General features: G+C 48.0%; 1 protein-coding gene across 1 annotated transcript; it reads left to right on the top strand.

Moving 5' to 3' along the window:
• The first annotated feature begins 426 nt into the window (after positions 1-426).
• LOC130126541 (SLIT and NTRK-like protein 3) lies at positions 427-12879 on the top strand. Its single transcript, XM_056296109.1, has 6 exons — positions 427-642; positions 870-1121; positions 1392-1507; positions 1792-2715; positions 5195-5414; positions 11719-12879. Exons 1-6 carry the CDS (start codon positions 427-429, stop codon positions 12877-12879), a joined length of 2889 nt encoding a protein of 962 aa, XP_056152084.1.
• The last annotated feature ends 8852 nt before the right edge of the window (positions 12880-21731 follow it).

Below are 21731 nucleotides of genomic sequence, written 5' to 3' on the forward strand. Positions count from 1 at the left end.
CTATCTATCTATCTATCTATCTATCTATCTATCTGTCTGTCTGTCTGTCTGTCTGTCTGTCTGTCTGTCTATCTATGTTCTGTTCCTGTGCCTTATGGTCTCCAATGGGTCCATACATCATTAATGCAATTTAATGTAAGGCTTTTACCATGGCTATCTACGCTGTGTCACTTTGTATCTGCGTGAGTAAGCCTGCAGTGTATCATGAATCTGATTCATCTTGAACTCATTTCTGCAATTAAAGCTGTCTTCCTGCTCATTTGCACTACACTAACTGTTCGCACATGTGTGTACGTGCGTGCGTGCGTGCGTGTTTCCCTTGGTTCATGCTTGTGTGCTGCATGTGCGTGGGTTCCTTGCAGTGCGGTGAAGGGTCATGCTGGGCTCCTGCCTCAGGCTGCTGAGCTGAGAGGGAGAAGCAGGAGGATGCAGTGGGTCGCTCTGGCAGTGGCCCTGGGGTGTGTGTGTCTGTCCTGGGCATCGCACACCCCCACCCCCACCCCCACCTCCACACACACCCCTCTGGTGGACGCCTCCGAGGAGGAAGTGGATGAGCCGTGCTTCGAGCCGTGCACGTGTGAGGTCAAGGAAGGCGTTCTGCACGTGCACTGTGATGGGCGAGGCTTCACCAATGTCAGCCAGGTAGTGACTATGCGCGCTTTCTGCTGTCAATGCAAGACCCCACACTGTGCTATGCTGCGCAAGACATGCTATTTTAATCATGTAGGCGGGCTGTAATCTGTTTCTCATTAATACACTCTATCCCTAACTCTAATATCCTGTCTCTAATGTGTCTTATGGGTGTTTCACCATTATCATATTCAAGTAATTAATAAGATAACCAGTCAGTACACCCATTAATCATCCAGGTGTCACAGTCGTGGGTACGCCCCTTCAAACTCAACCTCCAGAGGAACTCGCTGAGGCGTCTCTATAGCAACGGGTTCCAGCACCTTAGCAACGCTGTGGCGATAAACCTTGGCAACAATGCACTCCAGGACATCCGGGTGGGAGCTTTCCATGGGCTGGCCAAACTCAGACGCCTATACCTCCATGAGAACAAGTTGGAGGTTTTCCGAAATGATACCTTCTCGGGCTTGGAGGCACTAGAATACCTCCAGGTAGGCTGGAGACGAAAATCCATTTTGATTGTATATAATTGATGGGATTATTGACCAATTGTCAGACACGACTGCAAATTGCTGTGACAGCGGTGATCAATAGCCACCAGTGAATCAGGTTGTTTTCATCTGGCCTTCTTTGTTTTGTTCCAAATAAATGAGTTTCCTGCTTCTTGCAGTGCCTGCTATGTTCAATTTATTTCCCTATTGCTGCAGTTACATGTTTCTCGTGTTTTGTTTTGGGTTTTTTTCTCACTCGCTTACCTGCAGGCAGACTACAACGTGATCAAGCGCATTGACAGCGGGGCTCTAAGGTTCCTGTACAAGCTGCGGGTTCTCATTCTCAATGACAACCTGATCCCCGTCTTGCCTGCTCATCTGTTCAGGTTAGAATCTGATTATCATACTGCAAAGCTGCTGAACTGGCGGTGCTTTACTAGCAGAAATAGCAATGCTAGGACGAATTTCAATCTTGTCTGTTTTTTTTTCCTTCTTCAAGGACCCCGGATCAAATCAGTGTTTTTGCCTTGTGCTTTTTCATATCAAAATTCAGGCATAGACACCAAATTACAAGGAATTCCTCAACAGCAATAAGTGTGAGCCTTTGGTCAGTTTCAATTACACTGTTCTCTCATCTAACCTAGTCAACTATCACCTTTCTCTAATGCAGATCTGTTTCTCTGACTCACCTGGACCTGCGGGGGAACCGTTTGAAGAGTCTGGCATATGCCGGGACCCTGGAGTATGTGGGCCGCTCTTTAATGGAGCTGCAGCTGGAGGAAAATCCCTGGAACTGTGGCTGTGAGGCGGTCCAGCTACAACAGTGGCTGGGTCAGATCCCCTACACAGCTGTGGTGGGGGATGTCACCTGCGAGTACCCCTTCCACCTCCATGGTAAGGACCTAAGAGAGATCCCCCGCAAAGAGCTGTGTGCAGACCTCCCCGATAAAGAGTTACAAGCAGAGGGAGGTGCTCCACCAGGTGGGTCGCAGACCCAACATTTGCCCCCCAAGTCCAACTCCCCCCCTGGCCGAGTCAGGCCCACTAAACCTTCCTCTATGGTTCATGGCTCACGCCAGAATGCACACACCTCTTCCACTTCCTCCTCCTCCTCCTCGGCAGAGCGTAGAGACCGAGAACGGCAGCCTAGGCCAACTAAAAGGCCCCGGCCGTCCAGGACATCCCCAACGCCCCGCAGCCTAATGCCCAACCAGAACCCCCCCATGGCTGGCTACCAGACACGGCCCCCCATCCCCATCATCTGCCCCCTGGGCTGCACCTGCAACCTGCACATCTCAGACTTGGGCCTAACTGTCAACTGTAAGGAGAGCCGCTTCCTCAACGTGTCCCAGTTAACCCCACGACCGCTGAACGGGCGTAAGCTGTACCTGAGTGGTAACTTGATCCAGAGGATCTATCACACAGACTTCTGGAATTTCTCCAGCCTCGACCTGCTCCACCTGGGGAACAACCGCATCTCCTACCTTCAGGAGGGAGCCTTCTCCAGCCTGCCAAGCCTGAGGAGCCTCTTCCTGAATGGGAACAACCTGGAGAGACTCAGCCCTGACATGTTCCTGGGACTTCAGAACCTCAGGTAGGATTTCCTTCATGGCAGGCTGGAATGCAAGTTTGGTGAGATACTTTGGTTTAGTTTGTGTTTTAAACACTTTGTTTTCAGTGCTCTTAGAATATATCCATAAACTGAAATTGTATTCCAGTGGAAATTTGCATGTGTTTGATAAATGCATGAAAATAACTTTTACGTACAATAATAGCACTACACGGTGCAGAACATTTTGATTACATTGATGCTAGACTTAGATTGAAATGAAAGGTACCCTTTTTTTCCGGGAGCGTGATTCGTTACCCACGCTGATGGCATGCCTCAGTGGGAGTGTGACTCTGGGGAAAATTGCTGTGTGAGTGACAATGTGAAAATGAATGCATTTTTTATTTGCATGCAGAGGTGTTGATAAGGTGGCGAATTGTCTGGGAGATGCCCAGGATGTGCTGTTTCCAAGGCGTTATTATAAATGCCACAGACTGATGCATGTATCATTTTCAAACTTTAGGTTTGCAAAGGTAATTGCTGTGCAAATATTGTATGCAAACCTTGGCAAATATCTGGTGTAAATAATGGCATTAATAAATCCAGTGGATTACACAGCCAGTGTTTGACAATTGTGGGTTAGCTTTGGTTCTTTTGCACATATCCAGGTGTGCATGTTAAGTCATGATGTGGTATTGTGAATTGAACTGGGCAGCTGTAGAAGCATACCAATTGCAGTACAGTATTTTGCAAAATACCGTAACATCACAGTGTTTCCTGTAGATTTTTAGGCGGATGTGAGGATTGCCGGTCTCATTTTGGGATTTGTTTTAGTAGGTGTTGAAGCTTAAGGGTAGCTTTTATTTCGATATTTATATCATGACATGTAAGCAATCCTGCTGTAATAGCAGTTGGTAATTTTTTTTTTTGGGGCCAGACTGAGGAGTAAGGCCAAATGATTAATTTTCATTATGGTTGTGTTTTTGTAGCTGTGTAGGCAGCTTTCCAACTGTTTGGGGCTACTGCAGCTAAAAGAATGGTAGGGAAATACTGTACTTGGAACATGATTAAGCCCTCTTGTTCTTGGCTCCGCTGTAATTTTACATAAAGGAAAGGTTCAGGAATTTTGCATCCCTGCACTACTGAGAATTCTCATGATAAGTTTTAAAAGGTACTTTTTAGTTTTGCCAATTGAGCAGCAGCCCCCATTAGCATTTGCAAGTAATTCTAATGCGAGTAAATGGGGCTGAGCAGTTTCTCTCAAACTGTGTATAAGTAAATTCCAGTCCTTCTTCCATTCATTTTTGCTCTTATTGCAACTATGGCTTGCATGAAGTGTTGGGCCTTGAAAACAAATTCTGAACTTTTTAAAACCTTCCTGAAATCTCCATTATTCAGAGAGGTTTGTTTGAATAATGATCAAACTCGGTGTTCCATACCTGATCTTAACGTTGCTGGGGTGGGCTGGTGGCCTGTCCAGGGTGTCTCCCCGCCTGCTGCCCAGTGACTACTGGGATAGGCTCCAGCATCCTCGCGACCCTGATTGGGATAAGCGGCTTGGATAATGGATGGATGGATGGATGGCTGGATGGATGGATGTTAACATTAGATAGAGCCACTCATGGAACTACATACATGAGACCAATGTGGCCAAAGGTGTCATCAAGTTACTGTCCCACCATGGCAATTTAAACCAACCAACAGCTGTCAAAAAGGGAACTGCATAGTCAGCCAGTCAACTGTTACCCGATATTTACATGACTATGTAAGAAATGAACAGTGCATATGATGCTCTGAGGGTAGAGGGTGAATTATAATTAGCCATAATGACAAATTAGCCCAAATGGTGATAGAAAAGCAGAATTATAGAATTATATAGTTAGAATTAATCTTGAAAAATGTTAATATGTATATATTTGGGACAGGCCGATATTCTAATCCTGAATAATGTTCAACTAAATCTCATGTGTGTTTGAAATCAAGAATTTACTTGTGCCCCCCCCCCCCACCACCACCAGAACCAGTGCAGCTAAGGACATATAACCATTGCTAGTAAAAAAAACGAACAAGTCCCTCCTAATGCTTAAAAACGCAGAGCCAAATCTGCTATGCGAAATCATGTAGCTTTAACCTGAAGCCACTCAGAATTGAATGGATGATTATGTGGGCTTTTTAACAAAGTATGTAAGAAGTTATGCCCCCGTAGAAATATCCATTGACTGCCTTTTCAACTTCACTCTCCCGGGAAATGTACATTGGTGCGGCATCGCCAGTTCCTGAACAGAACAGATCTCGTCTCTCATCTTGTCTCCCTGGCTTTACGGCATAATGATGAATGCTCACTCATACAGACTGACCTGTCTTGGGGCATAAGGAAGACATTGTTAAGTGCTGAGATTTGGCAGTCCTGTTTTTGTCTTTTATTTTATTTTTTAACAGTAACCACGCCGTCGCTCCTCTTTAGTGTCTGTGCAAACACAAGGTGACCTAGTAACTGCTTTCCATCACCGCTTTCTCTCCTTAGGTACCTCTACTTTGAGTACAACGAGATTCGTGAGGTGGAGCCTGGCACCTTTGACTCCATGCCTTCCCTCCAGCTGCTGTTCCTGAATGCCAACCTGCTGCGGAGCCTCCCTCCGGGTGTCTTCTCGGGAGTCAATCTCGCCCGCCTCAACCTGCGAAACAACCACTTCCTGCGACTCCCTGTAGAGGGCGTCCTGGAGCACCTCACCGGGCTCGTGCAGGTGGGTTCGCGCCGAGGGAAAGCCACTGTAAAAACGCCATTTTAAAAAACTGAGACAAAAATTGAGCATATCCAAGTGAGAACCCCCCCCCTCCCAAAACAAGCAAAAGTAATCCGCCAAAGCAGGACGATATTTCAAGTAGGTAAGATTTTCGGAAAACGGATAAAACCGTTTGTTTACCAGAAAGACCAGAAATCTTGAAACGAGTTAAATTGCGAATATCCTACCCAGACTTAAGCATCATTTACTCACCCTCGCAAAGCAAGCCCACACATTTCACTTCACCCGTTGTGGTCTTGGAATGCTCAATAGGCATTTGGGACGCTATTAAGTCGGGATCAAACTACACGATAACTTTGTCTTTCACGATGGTCACCATGTCAGATTAGGCAATCACAGTGCCATAAATTATTGCTGTGTCTTGGCCTGGGGACTAGCAACACTACAAGTATGACCCCGACCAATCATCGTATGCTGCCTTTCACGATCTTGCGCGAGTTCATAGGTCGTCGGGGAGGAGGGTCAAGAAGCTGTCAATCATAGCTACAGAAACGCTATGTGTGATGCTGGCGGTCTTTGTGGACGCTGTTGCAGCTAGTACTACTGGGGAATGATAACCTAGCATAGTTTAACCAGCTACTTGCCGGGTTGCTGACGTGCCTTCGCTATTTCGCGCCAACATTTAGACCATCTTGTGTGTGTGTGTGTGTGTGTGTGTGTGTGTAATTTACCCCCTTTTTCTCCCTAATGGGGAAGCGTCCATGAGCTATTTTTAGCCCTTCCCGAGCGGAAGCGGAAGCTTCGCAGCAAACGGAAGTCAGACACCGGATGCACTAGAAGTAAGCAGTTTGTTGTAATTTTCCTCGTTTTTTGCGTATTTTTTTGCCGTTTTCACCTATTTTTTCTAGTGTGCCATGGTGTACGTAAAACATTGCTGCTATGGGGAATGCAATAGTGACTCCAGATACGCGGATAGTCCACATATGGTGGGTGTATGGTTCCTTAATTTTCCGAAACCCAAGCAGCAGCTGAGGAAGTGTTTACGTTGGATCGGAGCTTGCGGCCGTCCACACGAGCAATTCAACGCTAACAAAGTCCATAAAATGACGTTCATCTGTACCAAGCATTTTGTTGGCGGAGAAGGACCGACGGATGATCACCCTGATCCAATTCCAGCACGTTATTGACAAGAGCAATCTATTTCTCTTCATTTGGCTATATGCTACAAAAGTTCAGATTTTAAATCAAACAATTTCATATGTGGTTAAAGTACAGATTTTCAGCTTTTATTAGAGGGTGTTTGTATAAATATCGGATTCACATCCATGGATGAATTACATGGAATCTGTTTTAATTTTTTAATTTACTAATTATTTTAAATATTTTCATTTTTATCTTATCATCATTCTCTATCTCTGTATCCATATTTCGGGGTGTGGGAGTCATGCTAAAAATCCTATCTCTATGTGGGAGGGTGTAGTGAATGATAAATGTAAGACGTATATGTTATCGTGGCACTGGGTGTGAGTTGTTATGTTTGTCTCTCTTGTTATACTGTAAACATGGAAAATGAATAAACGGAATATTCAAAAACAGACAAATAAATAAATAAATAAATATCGGATTCACCATTTAGAAACACTTTTTTTAAATATAGTCCCAGTATTTCAGACCACTTAAAATATTGGGACAAGTTAACATTATAAAATAAAATATTAAAAAGTTAATAAAAGCTAATAAAACAAGTCCACCAATTTAACTGTAATCAAGTGTTCATAAAACCATGAACGGGGGGTAGGGTGCAATCGGTACTTTGTCCCGGTGCTCCCTGGCCAGTCTGCTACTGACAAGGTCAATAATAGAAGCTAAATGCTAAAAAGCTGTACTTTAACCTCATATGAAATTGTTTGATTTCAAATCTGAATGTATGTAGTAGCCTACACAGCCAAATGAAGAGAAAATGGGAAACCTTATGCTGTGTGACAGTTGACACACCCCCTCAACTAACCGGTCAATCAGCTCGTTTTTTTTTCTGTCCTCGGCAGTCCACGACACTGCAACCATCTTTTTAGTTGCAGGTTACTGTGCACCTCGATCTCTGATGTAAACTTTCCACCGGGAACATCATTCGGGATTAATATTATCGGATTTATGGCAGCATATACGTGAGTTGGTGTTGTTAACAGCCATGCTGTACTGTCTAACGTGCTCCGCATGTCTGACTTCCTGTGATGCGTCCATAGCGACAACGATGCTGTGACATCACTCGGACGCTGCCCCATTGTACCCGGCCAATTACCCCACTCTTCCGAGCTGTCCCAGTCGCTGCTCCACCCCCTCTGCCGATCTGGGGGGGGGGGGGGGGACTGAAGACTGCAACGGCCCTCTCCCCTGAACAGGCGCCCCGATCGACCAGGGGAGGCGATAGTGCAGTGACCAGGACACATACCCACATCTGGCCCGACCAAGCCGGAGATAACGCAGGGATTTGAACCAGCGATCCTCGTGTTGGTAGGCAAGGGAATAGACTGTTACGCTACCTGGACGCCCCATAGCCCATCTTTTTTGACTCTGTCATTGTCATGGTCCTCTCGAGTAAAAGTAAAAAAAGGCAGGGCAGGGGTATTGTTTCCACTGCTCAATGAGCCTTCCCTCGGTTTCGTTGTTCCACCTGACAGCAGTAACAGCAGCATTATTTTCTCTTGGCCATGTCTATGTAGCGAATTCGGGGGGCAGCCGGTTACATTTACATAGGCGCACCAGAGAGCACTCTGTCATCCTATTGGTCAGTGTCAAGGAAGACGAGTTTTCCCGCCTTTACCTAGGGCGCCGGGGTGGGTGCATTGTTCTTCCGGTCATGCAAGCCTAGATCTGCGATGTCTTCAACAACATTTACCATTAAAAATTGACATTAGAACATCAAAAAATGGTTCAGGGACACATTGTGCGGTGCGTGGCTGTACTTATACACGGAAACGCCCGAATGAGTGGTTGGATAGAGTGCGTTGCCCATCGACCTGGCACAAAACGGCGATGTCCCTGCATTCCAATGTATTCCTTCCACAGAAACCAACAGCAGATTTCGAATCACGGACGTGGTTGAAGGCTTTGAATTTGAAGAAACCACCGAAAAACGTCTTTGTTTGTTCCCATCACTTTATTGCCAAAAAGCCAATCAAAGAAAACCCTTTCCCCGAACTGTGGTAACTAGGTAGCTCGTTACACCGGAAAAGAAAAGCATAGAGTGGCCCGAATGCGGAAATGGACCGGAAGTGCCGCGTAAACTTGTCTATACAAAAAAGTTATGACATGCTTCGCTGGGATGTCGTAGCGTGTCCCAGACGCCACATCGCTGTTCTTCGATTATGTCACACTACACGGGGTAAAGACGCCCGTTCGTTGTTCCCGACGTTCATAATCGGGCACGACCCTGTAAATTTGTCGGCGTTGACAAAATCATATTAAAATTGGGTTGAATTCTTGTAGTCTGATCCCGGCATTAGGGAAGTTGTCGTAGGCGGGACTAAATCTACACTGCAAAATTTCGTTACTTTGGTCTGCAAGTTAACGCCACAGTCACTGGTAAGTCAGTTTGTGTACCTAGTTATGAGTGTACACAATTCTTGCCGTCCGTGTAATTGTTTATGATATAACTCAGTCTACAGCAGCATCAGTTTCAACCTCTCCTGGTGTAGACGTTGTCATTTCCGAAATTCGGCATTGTCATCATATAAACTGCTCCTCATAGTTCGCTGATTGGTCCGGCTTCCAGCCGCCAGGCACAATCAATTCTCAATGGATCCCTTCCAGACCAATATCTCATCGTGAACAGAGCTGAGCTTGTGAAATGTAGGCTGGCATTGTAAGGCTGTGGCTATATTTGTTTGTAAGGGACAAGTACAGGTAATGCTGACAATTGCCCCTACAATTTCAGACATACTATACGTTAAGTTAAAGTGGCATCTTGAGGATTCTCGCTTGAATAAATATGTTTATTTAAGATGATGGTATTTAAGAAAGATGGTAACTTAATTTCTGTTAAATTACAATCTTTCGCCCAATGAGACAACACATTGACGATTCAGCGCTCGACCACTGATGAAAGGGCATTGCAGTAATATGGAGAAATACAAACCTGTCTGTGGCAATATTCCAGCCAAAAATACCAAGGGTTTGGGGGTTCTCGCTTTTTCTCCCCAGTTGTATCCAACTAAATACCCCACTCTTATGAGCCGCCCCGATTTCTGCTCTACCCCCTCTGCCCGTCCGAGGAGTGCTGCAGACTACCACATGCCCCGTACATGTGGAGTCGCCAGCCGCTTCTTTTCAGCTGACAGTGAGGAGTTTCGCCAAGGGGGACGAAGCACGTGAGAGCATCACACTATTCCCCCTAGTTCCCCGTCCCCCTTGAACAGGCGCCCTGACCGAGCAGAGGAGGCGCTAGTGCCGCGACCAGGACACATACCCACATCCAAAAACACCGTGTCGTACAGGAAGTGATGGTTTTTACGTCTCCCAGCACAAGTTTTCCCATCAGAGACGATCGGCAGAACAAGCGCTCTGCGTTTCACCCGTATTACCTCCGGCTTGGTCGGGCGTCTCTACAGACACAATTGGCCGTGTGTGCTGATGGGAAGCCAGATGTGAAGAGTAGGTAATTGGCCAAGTACAGTTGGGGAGAAAAGGGGGGGGGTACTCTGTGTTTCAGCGTTGTGGCGGACAAACTAGTTAGCTGCTGAAGAAATGACTTCCGGGAAGCGTATGCCAACAAAGAACGTAACCGAGATCTTTGAGATCGCCGCTTTAAATCACGGTTAGACAGTCCTACAGAGCTTGTGATGAGTTAATGATCCTTGAAACAAGATGATATAGTATTGTGGGATTTTTAAGACTTCCGGCCTTGTTCAATTGTATGCCATTTTTTGCAGTGTATAAACCGGAGCCAGGCAGTAGTTGTTGTTTTTTTTATAAGCATTGGTTGGTGAAAAGGAAAATGTTGAGAAAAATGTGTTTATTTATTTCATTCATGGCAACTGATTGTGCTTACCTTGCACCCGCTTCTGCAAGCCGTGCATTGTGCGATGGGTAGCTTTTAAATAATACACCAATGGGGGACTGACCTGAAAGAATTGAATTCTTTCACACAGCCTACTCCCACTTTCAGCAGCTTTCAGCGCACCAAGCTTTTTCTTAGAGAGCCACGAGTGGATTCAAGTAAGGCGGGGGTGTGGGGAATTAGCCTGAAAACCATTAAAAATTTGCATCCCCCCCCCCCGCTCAATGTAAAATCTAAAAAAATAGAGCTTGCCAACATGGACGAGGATAGCAGTTAAGGATCTGTTTGATTAGTGAGGAAGATTCAGTGGAAGGACGGCAGAGCTCTATTAGCTCGAGTAATGATGTGGAGATGTATAAATGGCTGCTACTACGGTGATTTGGTGATTTTTTTTCACGCCTCTCGTAATTTTAAGACTGACGCGTTGGCAATTTTCAAGTAAGAGTTAAGCCACCAAAAAAAAGGATAGACAGATAGGATGCTTTTTTTTTTAAAAAAAGTTGGTTTGCTGCCCTGTTTTTGAGTCTGTGCTGCGAGCATTGCAGCAGTCCTGCCTGTGTTCGCCCCCCCCCCCCCATGTTATTTCCACTTGGGCCAACTATGCAAAAAAGTATGGATTCATGTCGTGTCAGGTGTTACGGCCAGAAGCATCCACTGACCAGGATACAGGAACACACTTTGTCGATTCTGTTTGTAGGAACGATTAATGTCATTTCTGTGGAAGGCCATCTGGGGAAATGGCTCAGCATGGGCTCAGGTCATTGAACAACCATCCTGTCACTGAATAACTGAAGTGTTTTCTTGAGGTTGTCTTCTGTAATGGGAAACATTTTGAGTTGGAGAAATGAGTTTTTTTTACTCATGAATAAATACATCACCCACATATTTCAAATAGAAGATATAGAAGAAACCGGTTAGGGAGACATGGACGTTGTTATGATAACGACAGATTGATCGTTATATTTGCCACATTTTCTTGTTCGTGCAAGGTTTGGGGGAGGGTTAAAGTGAAAATAAAACATTTGTGCTCTCATTATCATATAACAGGGTAAACTTCAGCCTTCGTTACTCTTAAGTAAAAGGGATAGTCACAAAGCCACTAACGACACATTTTCCAGATGTCTCCAGCACTCACAAATTTGTGTGTTTTTATTTACATTTCGGCAATGTGACGTCCCGTTTTAATTATGTAGCAACTCAGTAATGACTTTCCTTTTACACACTGGTGGTTCTTTTATATCTCTCCAGGTGGACCTGCAGCAGAACCCGTGGGAGTGTAACTGTGAGGCGGCTCCTCTGAAGCGTTGGCTGGAGGGGCTGAGCGCCGTGGTGGTGGTGGGGGAAGTCGTCTGCCATTCCCCCGAAGAGACCATGGGCGTGGACCTCCGCTCACTGTCCATGGAGCTCCTCTGCCCAGAGCTGGAATCCCAGGAGGACCAGGAGCAGGAGGGGCAGACTGCTACTTCCACAGCTCCAGACGGAGGGGTCTCGGTTGGCTACCCTGGCTCAGGGCTGGGACCTCTGGTCCCCCCGGGGAAAGACTCAATCCCGCTGTCGGTGTTAGTGCTCAGCCTGCTGGTACTGCTTGTCTCGGCCTTCTTCGCAGCAGCGGCGCTGATCGCCTATGCCCTGAGGAGAAGGGACAAGCTGCCGTTCCGCCGCCAGGGAGAGGTGGATTTGGCTGGCATCCAAATGGAGTGTGGGATTTTCACCGAGCAGACCCACCACCCCCACCACCACCAGCACCAGCACCACCACCATGTCCTCCCGGAGACGCCGCCTCTCCCTGCCCCGGAACACAACCACGTCTACGACAACATCCTGCCCCCTGAACCCGCCGCCAAAGGCCCAAGTGCTCCTCCCACAGCCCCACACGCGTGCGGCAGCCCTATCTACAAACAGGAGCAGGATGCAGCGGTGAAACAGCACCAACCACAGCAGCAGCCATTCGCAGGGTGTAAAGACAGCGAGGGAGGCTGTCACACCGTGACGGAGAAGGAGAGGGAGTGGACGCGGGAGGTGTCCTCCTCGCCCATCAGCACGGTCGCCGGGGCGATGGGGCCACTCGCCGGTCTCCACGGGAATGGGATCCTCTGCCCGACCGTCATCGACAGCCAGGGTCCCACGCCTAAGGTGGAATTGGTGGACTGCCTCTTCAGAATCCCCACCCCTGAATTCCGCGACCTGCCCGACAGGTTCACGCGGCCGCCACCCCGCTACCCCCACCCCCCTGATCCCAAACAGGAAGCCAGGCCTGACCAAATGCTGGTGGTCACTACAGCCAGTACGGCTGCAGGCAGTGGCGCTGGTAACAGCAGCCAGACTGAGCAGGGGGCAGGAGAGCCCAGGACCAGACTGAGGACCACACCAGACTACATGGAGGTGCTGGACCGCTCTTACCAGTTCTAACGGTCCTCTTTTTTTGCCCCCCCCCTCCTCATCCAACAGTCGTCCTCCCCCCTGTCTCCTATTCCCCTCCCTCCCCCTCTCTGACGATGAATCAGCCAGTGACAGTCTGTACATGGCTGTGAGAGGAGTCTCTGGGGGAGTGGGGCTACACACAGTATGTTTATTCCTGGGTAGTGAGCTGCGGTCAGTTTTGTATTTTTCCCAATATTGGCTTAAGAGTCCGGATTTGATAAGGATTAGCTGATCACAGATCTCTGCCCGGAGGCACAACGTCAGCTGCAGCTACTACAGTGTTATTGTTTTTGGATTTTTCTTTTTTTTTTGGGAGTAATTGGGTTGGTTTTTTTTTTTTTTTTTTTTTTTTCATCGTTGTTGCCTCTCTGTCGTACTGTACTGAGGCCGGCGCATTACGATGGGTTTTTTCTTTCTTTCCTACTTCAAGCACCACGATGTGAGAGAAAGAGAGAGAGAGCGAGAGAGCAGGAGAGAGAAACAGTGTAGTGGGTGTAAGCATTCATATGATCACTCTCAAAGACCCGCGTGTAGGAGAGACGACCCACCTCCCGCTCTCGATACACGGCATCAAACACACAGTCCCAACCCGTGGCACCGGGACAGTGCACGAGAAGGAGTTGGCCGGAGGGGCGGATACAGAGATGGGTAAAAATAAAAAAAGGGGGAACAAGAGGTTCAGTGGAAGGGAGAGAGATGACACGAACACAGCCAAGTGCCTTAGCAATGAACAGCCAGCAGTGTGGTTGATGCTTATTTTTCTATGAATACAGATCTATTTATCTAAACAAAGATGTTTGACTACTAATGGATGGGACGCTGACGGACGACTGAGACCTGGAGAACCCAAACCCAATCACAAGGCCGCTGAGCCATTGCATTCCCTGGATGAGCCAAAAAATGACAATGCTAGCTAGCTAGCTATAGCTATCTGAGGTGTTTGTTTCTCAGTTCAGTCCATCTTCCCTGCCACCCGAATCAGCTTGGTTTGATCACATGGATCCAGTTTGACCCCCCCCCCCACAGGGCTCGATGGGGGACATACTCTGGCTTATCCAGGATCCATTGGTTCCAGTGTGAAGCCGAACAGGGCTCGGGGTGCGTGTACATGGTGGACGGTACAAACAAAAAAAACAAAACACGATGCTCATTGAACGGAAGAGGTAGCTCGGGATGGCGTGGCACCGGACGCACATCGGATTTCTTAATTTCCCAGACTTAATGGGGCCACAAGGACCTCCGCTTCGCGTTTTCTTTCATCGGACAGAGGCGTCAAGGTTATTGTATTGATTTTAAGATATTTCTCAGAGGATACTTGAGTGGCAAAAAAAAAAAAAAACAACACACACACACACACAACGGACAAAAAACCCAGGATATGAAGGCACTTTTTTTCTCGCAACAAAACAAAAACAAAAACAAACAAACAAAAAAAGACTTCAGAAAGACTCTTCTTTCAACTATCGATTATTATCTTTTTTCGGAGGTACCTTTTTATGCTTTCATCTCCTACCAGTATTAGAGGCAATTGTGAATATATTTATTCTTAGTTTTGCGTGTTGAAGCTCTCCTGTGAGGGATCATGTTATATTGATGTATAGGATGATTCTGCATCTGGTTCAGCCTTCTTACCGCCGACCCGAGAAATACAATAAAGGGTGCTACATACTGTAAACCACGAGCGGACAGCTATTGTATGGCAGAGTGAGACACGCCGCCCTAATGGTGCATGAAAGGAGCAGCTTGGGGTGGGCCAAGTGTGTAAGCGTGTCCACGCAGCGTGCTGGAGCCGTTTAGATCAGATGAGGGCTGAACAAGGCTGGGAGCCTGCAGGGCCCTTCACACTGGGAAATGGAGATAGACCCTAATAGCGTGAGATCTGCCACATTAATGGTATGAAATCAATACAATCTATTTGTAAAAGAAGGACATGTAAGGCTGGTGGCCCCCAGGGCCGTGTGGTAAATTGGGCTATCTCTCGTTCTCGTTCTCTCTCTCGTTCGCTCTCTCTCTCTCTCTCTCTCTCTCTCTCTCTCTCTCTCTCTCTCTCTCTCTCTCTCTCTCTCTCTCTCTCTCTCTCTCTCTCTCTCTCTCTCTCTCTCTCTCTCTCTCAACGTTTCTCGGCCTATCTCTGAGATCCTCTCTGTCATAGCTCTGTCAGCTCAGCCCCACAGTAGAGAGGCCATGGGAGGTTGTTGTTCTATATGCTGCTTCATCACACAGGTAGTGTGCTGCGTGTGTGTGTGTGTGTGTGTGTGTGTGTGTGTGTGTGGGCATGCAAGCATATCTGAATGTGTGGTGTGGTGTGTGTAGCTGGTATGTGTGGGTGCGTGTGTGTGTGTGTGTGTGTGAGTGTGTGTGTGTGTGTGCTTGAGTCAGCCTGCTTTTTCCTCTGTGCTCCTTCTATCCCCTTGGTGATGAGTGCAGTTCTTCACACACCTCCTCACTCACAGCTTTCAGAACTGTGTTGCTCAGCTAATCCCCCCTGTGTGTGTGTGTGTGTGTGTGTGTGTGTGTGTGTGTGTGTGTGTGTGTGTGTGTGTGTGTGTGTGTGTGTGTGCGTGCGTGCAAGCATAACAGGTCTTAATGTGTGTGCGTGTGTGTGTGTGTGTGTGTGTGTGTGTGTGTGTGTGCGCGTACGAAAGCAAGCACGTGTGTCCAAATGTGTGTGCAGGTGTGCTTATGTGTGTGCGTATGTAGGTAAATGTGTACATCTAGGTGTGTGTGCAGGTATGTTTGTGTTTGCTGTGTTTGCGCGCGTGTGTATGTGTGAACTGCAGAGTGCCTGAAAGACTCAAGCGCGCCGCCGCAGCTTCAGTCCGGCGTTAATCCTCTAAGCTGTGTAGTTCACTCATGCCACATCAGCCCCATTGTGTCTACGCACAAAGAGCTCCAGTGAAAACTAAATGCCAGTTAAGGGAGCACAAACGACTAATTATAGCATCATTCTCTTTCTGTCCTATTCTCTCTGAAGCTGTGTCTCTTTCTCTCTCTCGCTCCCTTTCCTTTTAATGGTTCTGTTTTGGTTTCTTGTCCTCCGTGGTCGTAAACTTAGGGTGGCACGCAGCCTATGATTCATATGTTCTGTGGCGTGTGCGTGCGTGCGCGTTTATGTGCGTATGCGTGTGCGTGCGTGTCTGGGCACGTGCCGGGTGTTGGACTATCTGACAGCTCTGCTACGGTTCATGTGTTTGGGTCCTGTCAGAGCCGTCCTGTCACTGTGTGGGGAAAAAAATCATTCATTTGCCGGAGTCAGGGATGAAAGAGTCTTTAGACTTCAAACGCCTGTGGGCCTCTGTGGCTTAGATTGCCTCTCGCTCTTCCTCCATCGCGGTGTCATTTATTCCTTTAAAAACATTGCGGCTGTGGCGCTGGTTAAGTAGAGATGGCAGAGACATGGCGAGGGGCCGGACAATCAGCTTGATTAAAACACTGTCATCCTGCATAATAGATTTAGGAGGAGCCGCGCTGGGCAGATTGGTCTGTGCCACGCGTGTGTGTAAGTATGTGCTCGTGTCCACGCACGCATATGTATGTGTGTGCATGTCTGAATGCATAAAACCATATTCTTTTCTGCATAGAAATGTGGGGTATTAAATATGCACAGCTGGGCATGGTTTGAAGTCAGTGAAACGCGATTCTACTTAAAAGTCGTGTTGCATGGTTGCCGAAGCTTTGGTGTTTGGGCATGACAAATAGTTGTGGAAGAGTGTTGATAAAAACACACATATGCACATGTATCTGCATGCGCACACACACACAAGCACACACACACACACACACACAGACAAACAAGCATGCACACACACACACAAACATGCACACACACACACAATCATACACACACACGCCTGCACACACAAGCATGCACACGCACGCATACACACACACACGCACACACACGCCCAAGCATGCACACAAACCACATACATGAAAACCCAGACAGATACACATTTCTACGTGCTACTGCCGTTGACCCAAACGTTCATCCATACTCTACACACACATACAAATCCACGCTCAAACAAACCGTCTGTTTAAATGTCCACAGCACACACAGTGTATACATATAAACGCACCACTGGACACAAACACGTGGCGTGCGCAGCAGGGGCTGTGGTGTTGTCTGGTTGTTCTGCATTGCAGTAATCTGCTCTCTCCTCTCCTCTCACCCACAGACAATCACTGGCTCTCAATGGACAACATCAGCAACGGGAATACCTTCAGAGGGCAAGAGAGAGAGAGCGAGAGAGAGAGAAATAGAGAGACAGAGGGAAGGATGGAGGGAAGGAGAGAAAGGCAGGATGCCTTAAAGGAAGAGGATGATGAGATGGCAAGGAGGGAGTAAAGACGACAGAGAGAGATTTGAGGGAGGATGTGAAGAGATGAAAAAGCAAAAAAAAACAAAAAAGCAGGGGGAAGACTGGTGAGAGGGTGTTTCCAGGCTTTAGGCCGCTGGAGAACTCACTAATTTGTATGTAAGAGAAGAAACAAAGAGAGAGAGAGAGAAAGGGAGGGAGAGAGAGAGGGAGAAGGGAGGGAGAGAGAACGACAGGGACAGAGAGAACGTGCAAATGCTCGTGCATAATTGGCCGCGTGCAGACGTTTTGGGTTTGTGTGCAGGAGATTTGTGGCTGTGAACGTGGGCCTTCTGCGCCCTCATGGCGACTCCGCTCCTTGGCACTCAGCGGCAGCGACGTGATTCCCGACACAGTATACACTTTGGTGTCTGAATCACCTTAGCAGCAGAGCGTTGCGGTCAGGATAAAGGTGGCCTACATGCCCACTTCTGTAACACTATAATGCTTATTTGCAGTAATGTGAGACCGAATGGAGGATTATTTGGCATATCAGCCAGTGTTATTATAGTAAGCTGATATGTGTCTGTTACATTGTCGTTGTGTTATTACTGTAAGCTGGTGCAGAGACGCTAAGATGGCAGAGAGAAGGGGGGCGCGTTGACATTGAAGGCGTCACGTTACCACAAGCGATACAAGACTTATTGCTCTTGTATCGGCTATTCTGAATATGTGTGCGTGTGGGTGTGCGTGCACGTGTGTGAACGTGTGGGTGCATGTGTGTATGTGTGAGCATGTGTGTGCATGTGTGTGTGTGTGCGTGCATGTGTGTCTATGTGTGTGCATGTGTGTGGGGGTGTACGTGTGTTTGCACCAGTGCGTGTGCGCGCGAACTCGCTTTTGTGCAAGAGAGAGAGGATAAACAGATGGAGAGAGAGCGAGAAAGAAAGAAAGACGCTGACAAAGACAGTCCTAGAGATAAACTGAAAGACAGACAGACAGACAGGATGTACCGGCGACGGCGGGGGGGGGGCGACAGTGTCAGTCTCTACCAGAAACAGGTACAAGACGACGATGATCCCATCGTAAATTCTCATTTGTAAACGTGTCTCCCATCTCCTTCGCTGTTTAAAGTCATTTCCTCCGCTGTCAGGAAGCCAGGAGCGGAGGATTAGAGCCTACCTCAGCGGAGTAAAACGCCTGGTGGCTGCTAATGCATAGCCTCCATCGACTTCTAAATACCCCAGCTGGGGGTATTAGTACTTAGGCCACGCATCACACAACTGTCTACTTGGCACTTTATTTTTGATGAACTTAAGTCTGCCTTAATCTTCGTGTGTTGAACCAATGATTGGAACAACATGTTTACCTGGTGGGGGACACGGGGGTGGTGGGAGCCAAGGGGGGGATCCGGTTCAATACAGATCATCGAGAATAGCTTGGCTTTTCACTTTCCTCCCTCTTAGTGCCACTCCAACCAAGTGTGCGTGTGCGCTTGCGCGCTTGCGCGTGCACCTGTGTTTTTATACTTATGGGTGTCCGCATATAGGAATGTGAATTTGTATGTATGTGCGCGCGCGCTTGAAAGTGCATCCGTATGTACACATGCCGGTGTTCCGGCAGCAGGATGAATCAGATCTCCTCTCAGACTGCGTCCCTCTATCCGACAGGGACTCATAAAATAAAGCCCTACATGAAATCCATTATGCTTAATTCCCCAAATCCATAATACCCTCGCTGCTCTTAATCTCCCTCCCATTCTTATATAAATTAGCCACCTCGTCTCTGGCAGACGCGGCGCTCTAAGTCGACATCCGTGGCCAGACCCCTCCACTCCGAGTTGGCTCGGCGCGCGAGAGGGCAGGAATGGCCGTGACAGAGGGAGCAGCCACATTCCTGCCGCGGCTCGGCTGCGGCTTATCTTCTCGAGCAAGGCATCAGTGGAACTGTTGTCTCACGCCGAGATGCTTCCAGACATTGATAACGCCGGGCCACTGTCCGCCCAGAGCGGAAGGGGCTCGTTGTTGCGAGTGGGCATATGACAAAGAGAGAGCGAGAGAGAAAGAGCGACACACACATACACACACACACATACATAGACACATACAGTGCCAAGTTACAGCGATTTTTTTGCCTCCATTTTCCCTTTCAATTGGTTGGGACATCTGTCAAAGGCTGTTTTCTAGAGAGCGGTTCTGGGACGAGACTGAGTGATGCTCTCCAGTGTGAGATGATGGGCAACCGGGGGCGATGCGCATTGATTTAGAACCAGGAAATAAAAACAACATTCCAAAGAGAATAATGCAGCAGGAGGAGGATCCTTGTTCATTCTAGGTCCCTTGGCATTCCTGGCGTGTGTGTGTGTGTGTGTGTGTGTGTGTGTGTGTGTGTGTGTGTGTGTGTGTGTGTGTGCGTGTGTGTGTGAGTGTGAGTGTGAGTTTTCGATGTGTATGTGAGTGTGCTTCCACCACCCTTCACAGCATGTATGTGTATTGTGAATGCACGTGTGTCCCCCGGCGCAACAATGAATCAGATTCTCTAAGTACACAAACACACACACGCACACACACACATAATGAGTACTTGATTCGCTTCCCCTTAGCAACACATTCCATACAACTTGGTATTCGAAGGGAGGTCAGGGGACCCCCAGGGGCCCTTGGAGAAGTTTGAGGGACCGTCTTCCAGCAAAATGGGGGAATAGTTTGGATTTCCGAACAATTAGACTTAATGGTAATGATAAAAGAGTGGTGGCGGGGGTGCTGGAGCCGATCATAGCCGTCACTGGGCGGGGAGACACCCTGGACAGGCCGCCGGACCATCACAGGGATAGGCTCCAGCATCCCCGCGACCCTGAGAGCCGGATAAGCGGTCCGGATAATGGATGGATGGATGGATAAAGGAGTGACTAACCACCGTAGGTTTTACTCTCATCACTCTCCACTTGTGAAATTCTGAAAGAATACAGCAACAAATCGTTTCCCCTCGGGGGTCGCTGGGGGGTCAGAGTCTTATCCTTTAGGGGTCTATAGTCTAGTCTAATATCTGTCTACCCGGTGGTCGGTCAAATGAAGAGGGGGAACCCCCCCCCACGTGTTTTGATGCTTTAGATGCAACAAATTTCTGTTGCTGGTAGCCTGAGCGTCATCCGAAGGAAAAGGACTGTTACTATATACCCCACTCTTACTTATCCCCCCTCCCCCCCCCACTCACTTTCTGTCTTCCTTTCATTGTATCACCCCCCCTCCTTTCTTCTTAATCTCCGTCTCTTCCAAACACCTCCTTCTTTAATTATTTCCTCATCCTCCTCTCTCAATCACTGCTGCCTCCTTCGCTTTTTTGTTATTTTTTCTCTCCTCTCCAGCCGCCCTCCCCCCTCCCCCCCGTTTCTCACTTCTTATTTAATCTCACTTCATCTTTATAATTTCTCCCCCCACTCTCTCCCTCTCTCTCTCTTGTTCTTTCCTTCCATGCACCCCCCCTCCCTCCCTCTCTCCCTCTCTCTCTGTTAAATGGGAGCAGTGACCCCATTACAGAGTGGTGGTGCCGAGGATCGGAGGAGTCTAAGGAAGGAGGAGAGAATGGCAGGATGGATTGCGTTCTCTGTTTGAATGAGATGATTAATGAGCGCTGCCTGTAGAGGGTGTTATCCCCGCACTGGACCAGCAGGGACACCGCCGGGTCACCTCTGGTCACACACACCCCACACCCACACCCACACACACACACTGTATCACCAGCTAGTACGTACATGTGTATAACACTTCAATATGTGTACAAATCAGCACCCAATGGACACACAGAGACCCGTCCGGGGTCTCTGTGTGTGTCCGTATGTGTCGGTCCATAAAGACCACAGAGAATCACATAGAAACACGTGGGTTTGCTGATGCACAGTTAAGACAGCGTAGCCACATACAGACTTCCATGCATAAGCGCCGTCACTCCGATATACACACGTTAACACACACGGTGAACCACGACAATACCAGAGCGAGGCCACAATAACAAGTTCAACCCACAGGTTGGAGCCCATCACAGTTTATGAGCTACATGCTAGCAAGGTGCGGTGGCCTTGCCAAGCTCCTGTTCTAGCCTCCGCCCAGCACAAGGCTCCACAGTCAGCACACAAGGACACATCTCAATGCTGAGTATTCCCCACGCACCTTCACTGATCGGACAGAATTGGATAAGCCAAATCACACAAGTAGGATGTGTTCCCTAAATGTGAATGCCTTAATGGCAGTGTAGTAGTATTGTAATATATTGACCCATTACTCGACAAGGACTTTAACCATTTTTTTCCAAGACGTGAGGAAAATAAGGATTATTTGCGGGATATAGGGGCGTCCGGATAGCGTAGCGTTCTGTTCCGTCGCCTACCAACACGGGGATGTTCCCTCCGGCTTGGTCGGGCGTCACTACAGACACCATTGGCCGTGTCTGCGGGTGGGAAGCCGGATGTGGATATGTATTCTGGTCGCTGCACTAGCGCCTCCTCTGGTCGGTCTGGGCGTCTGTTCACGGGGGAGGGGGAACTGG

This window comes from Lampris incognitus, chromosome 16, assembly GCF_029633865.1.
Source record: "Lampris incognitus isolate fLamInc1 chromosome 16, fLamInc1.hap2, whole genome shotgun sequence".
NCBI lineage: Eukaryota > Metazoa > Chordata > Actinopteri > Lampriformes > Lampridae > Lampris > Lampris incognitus.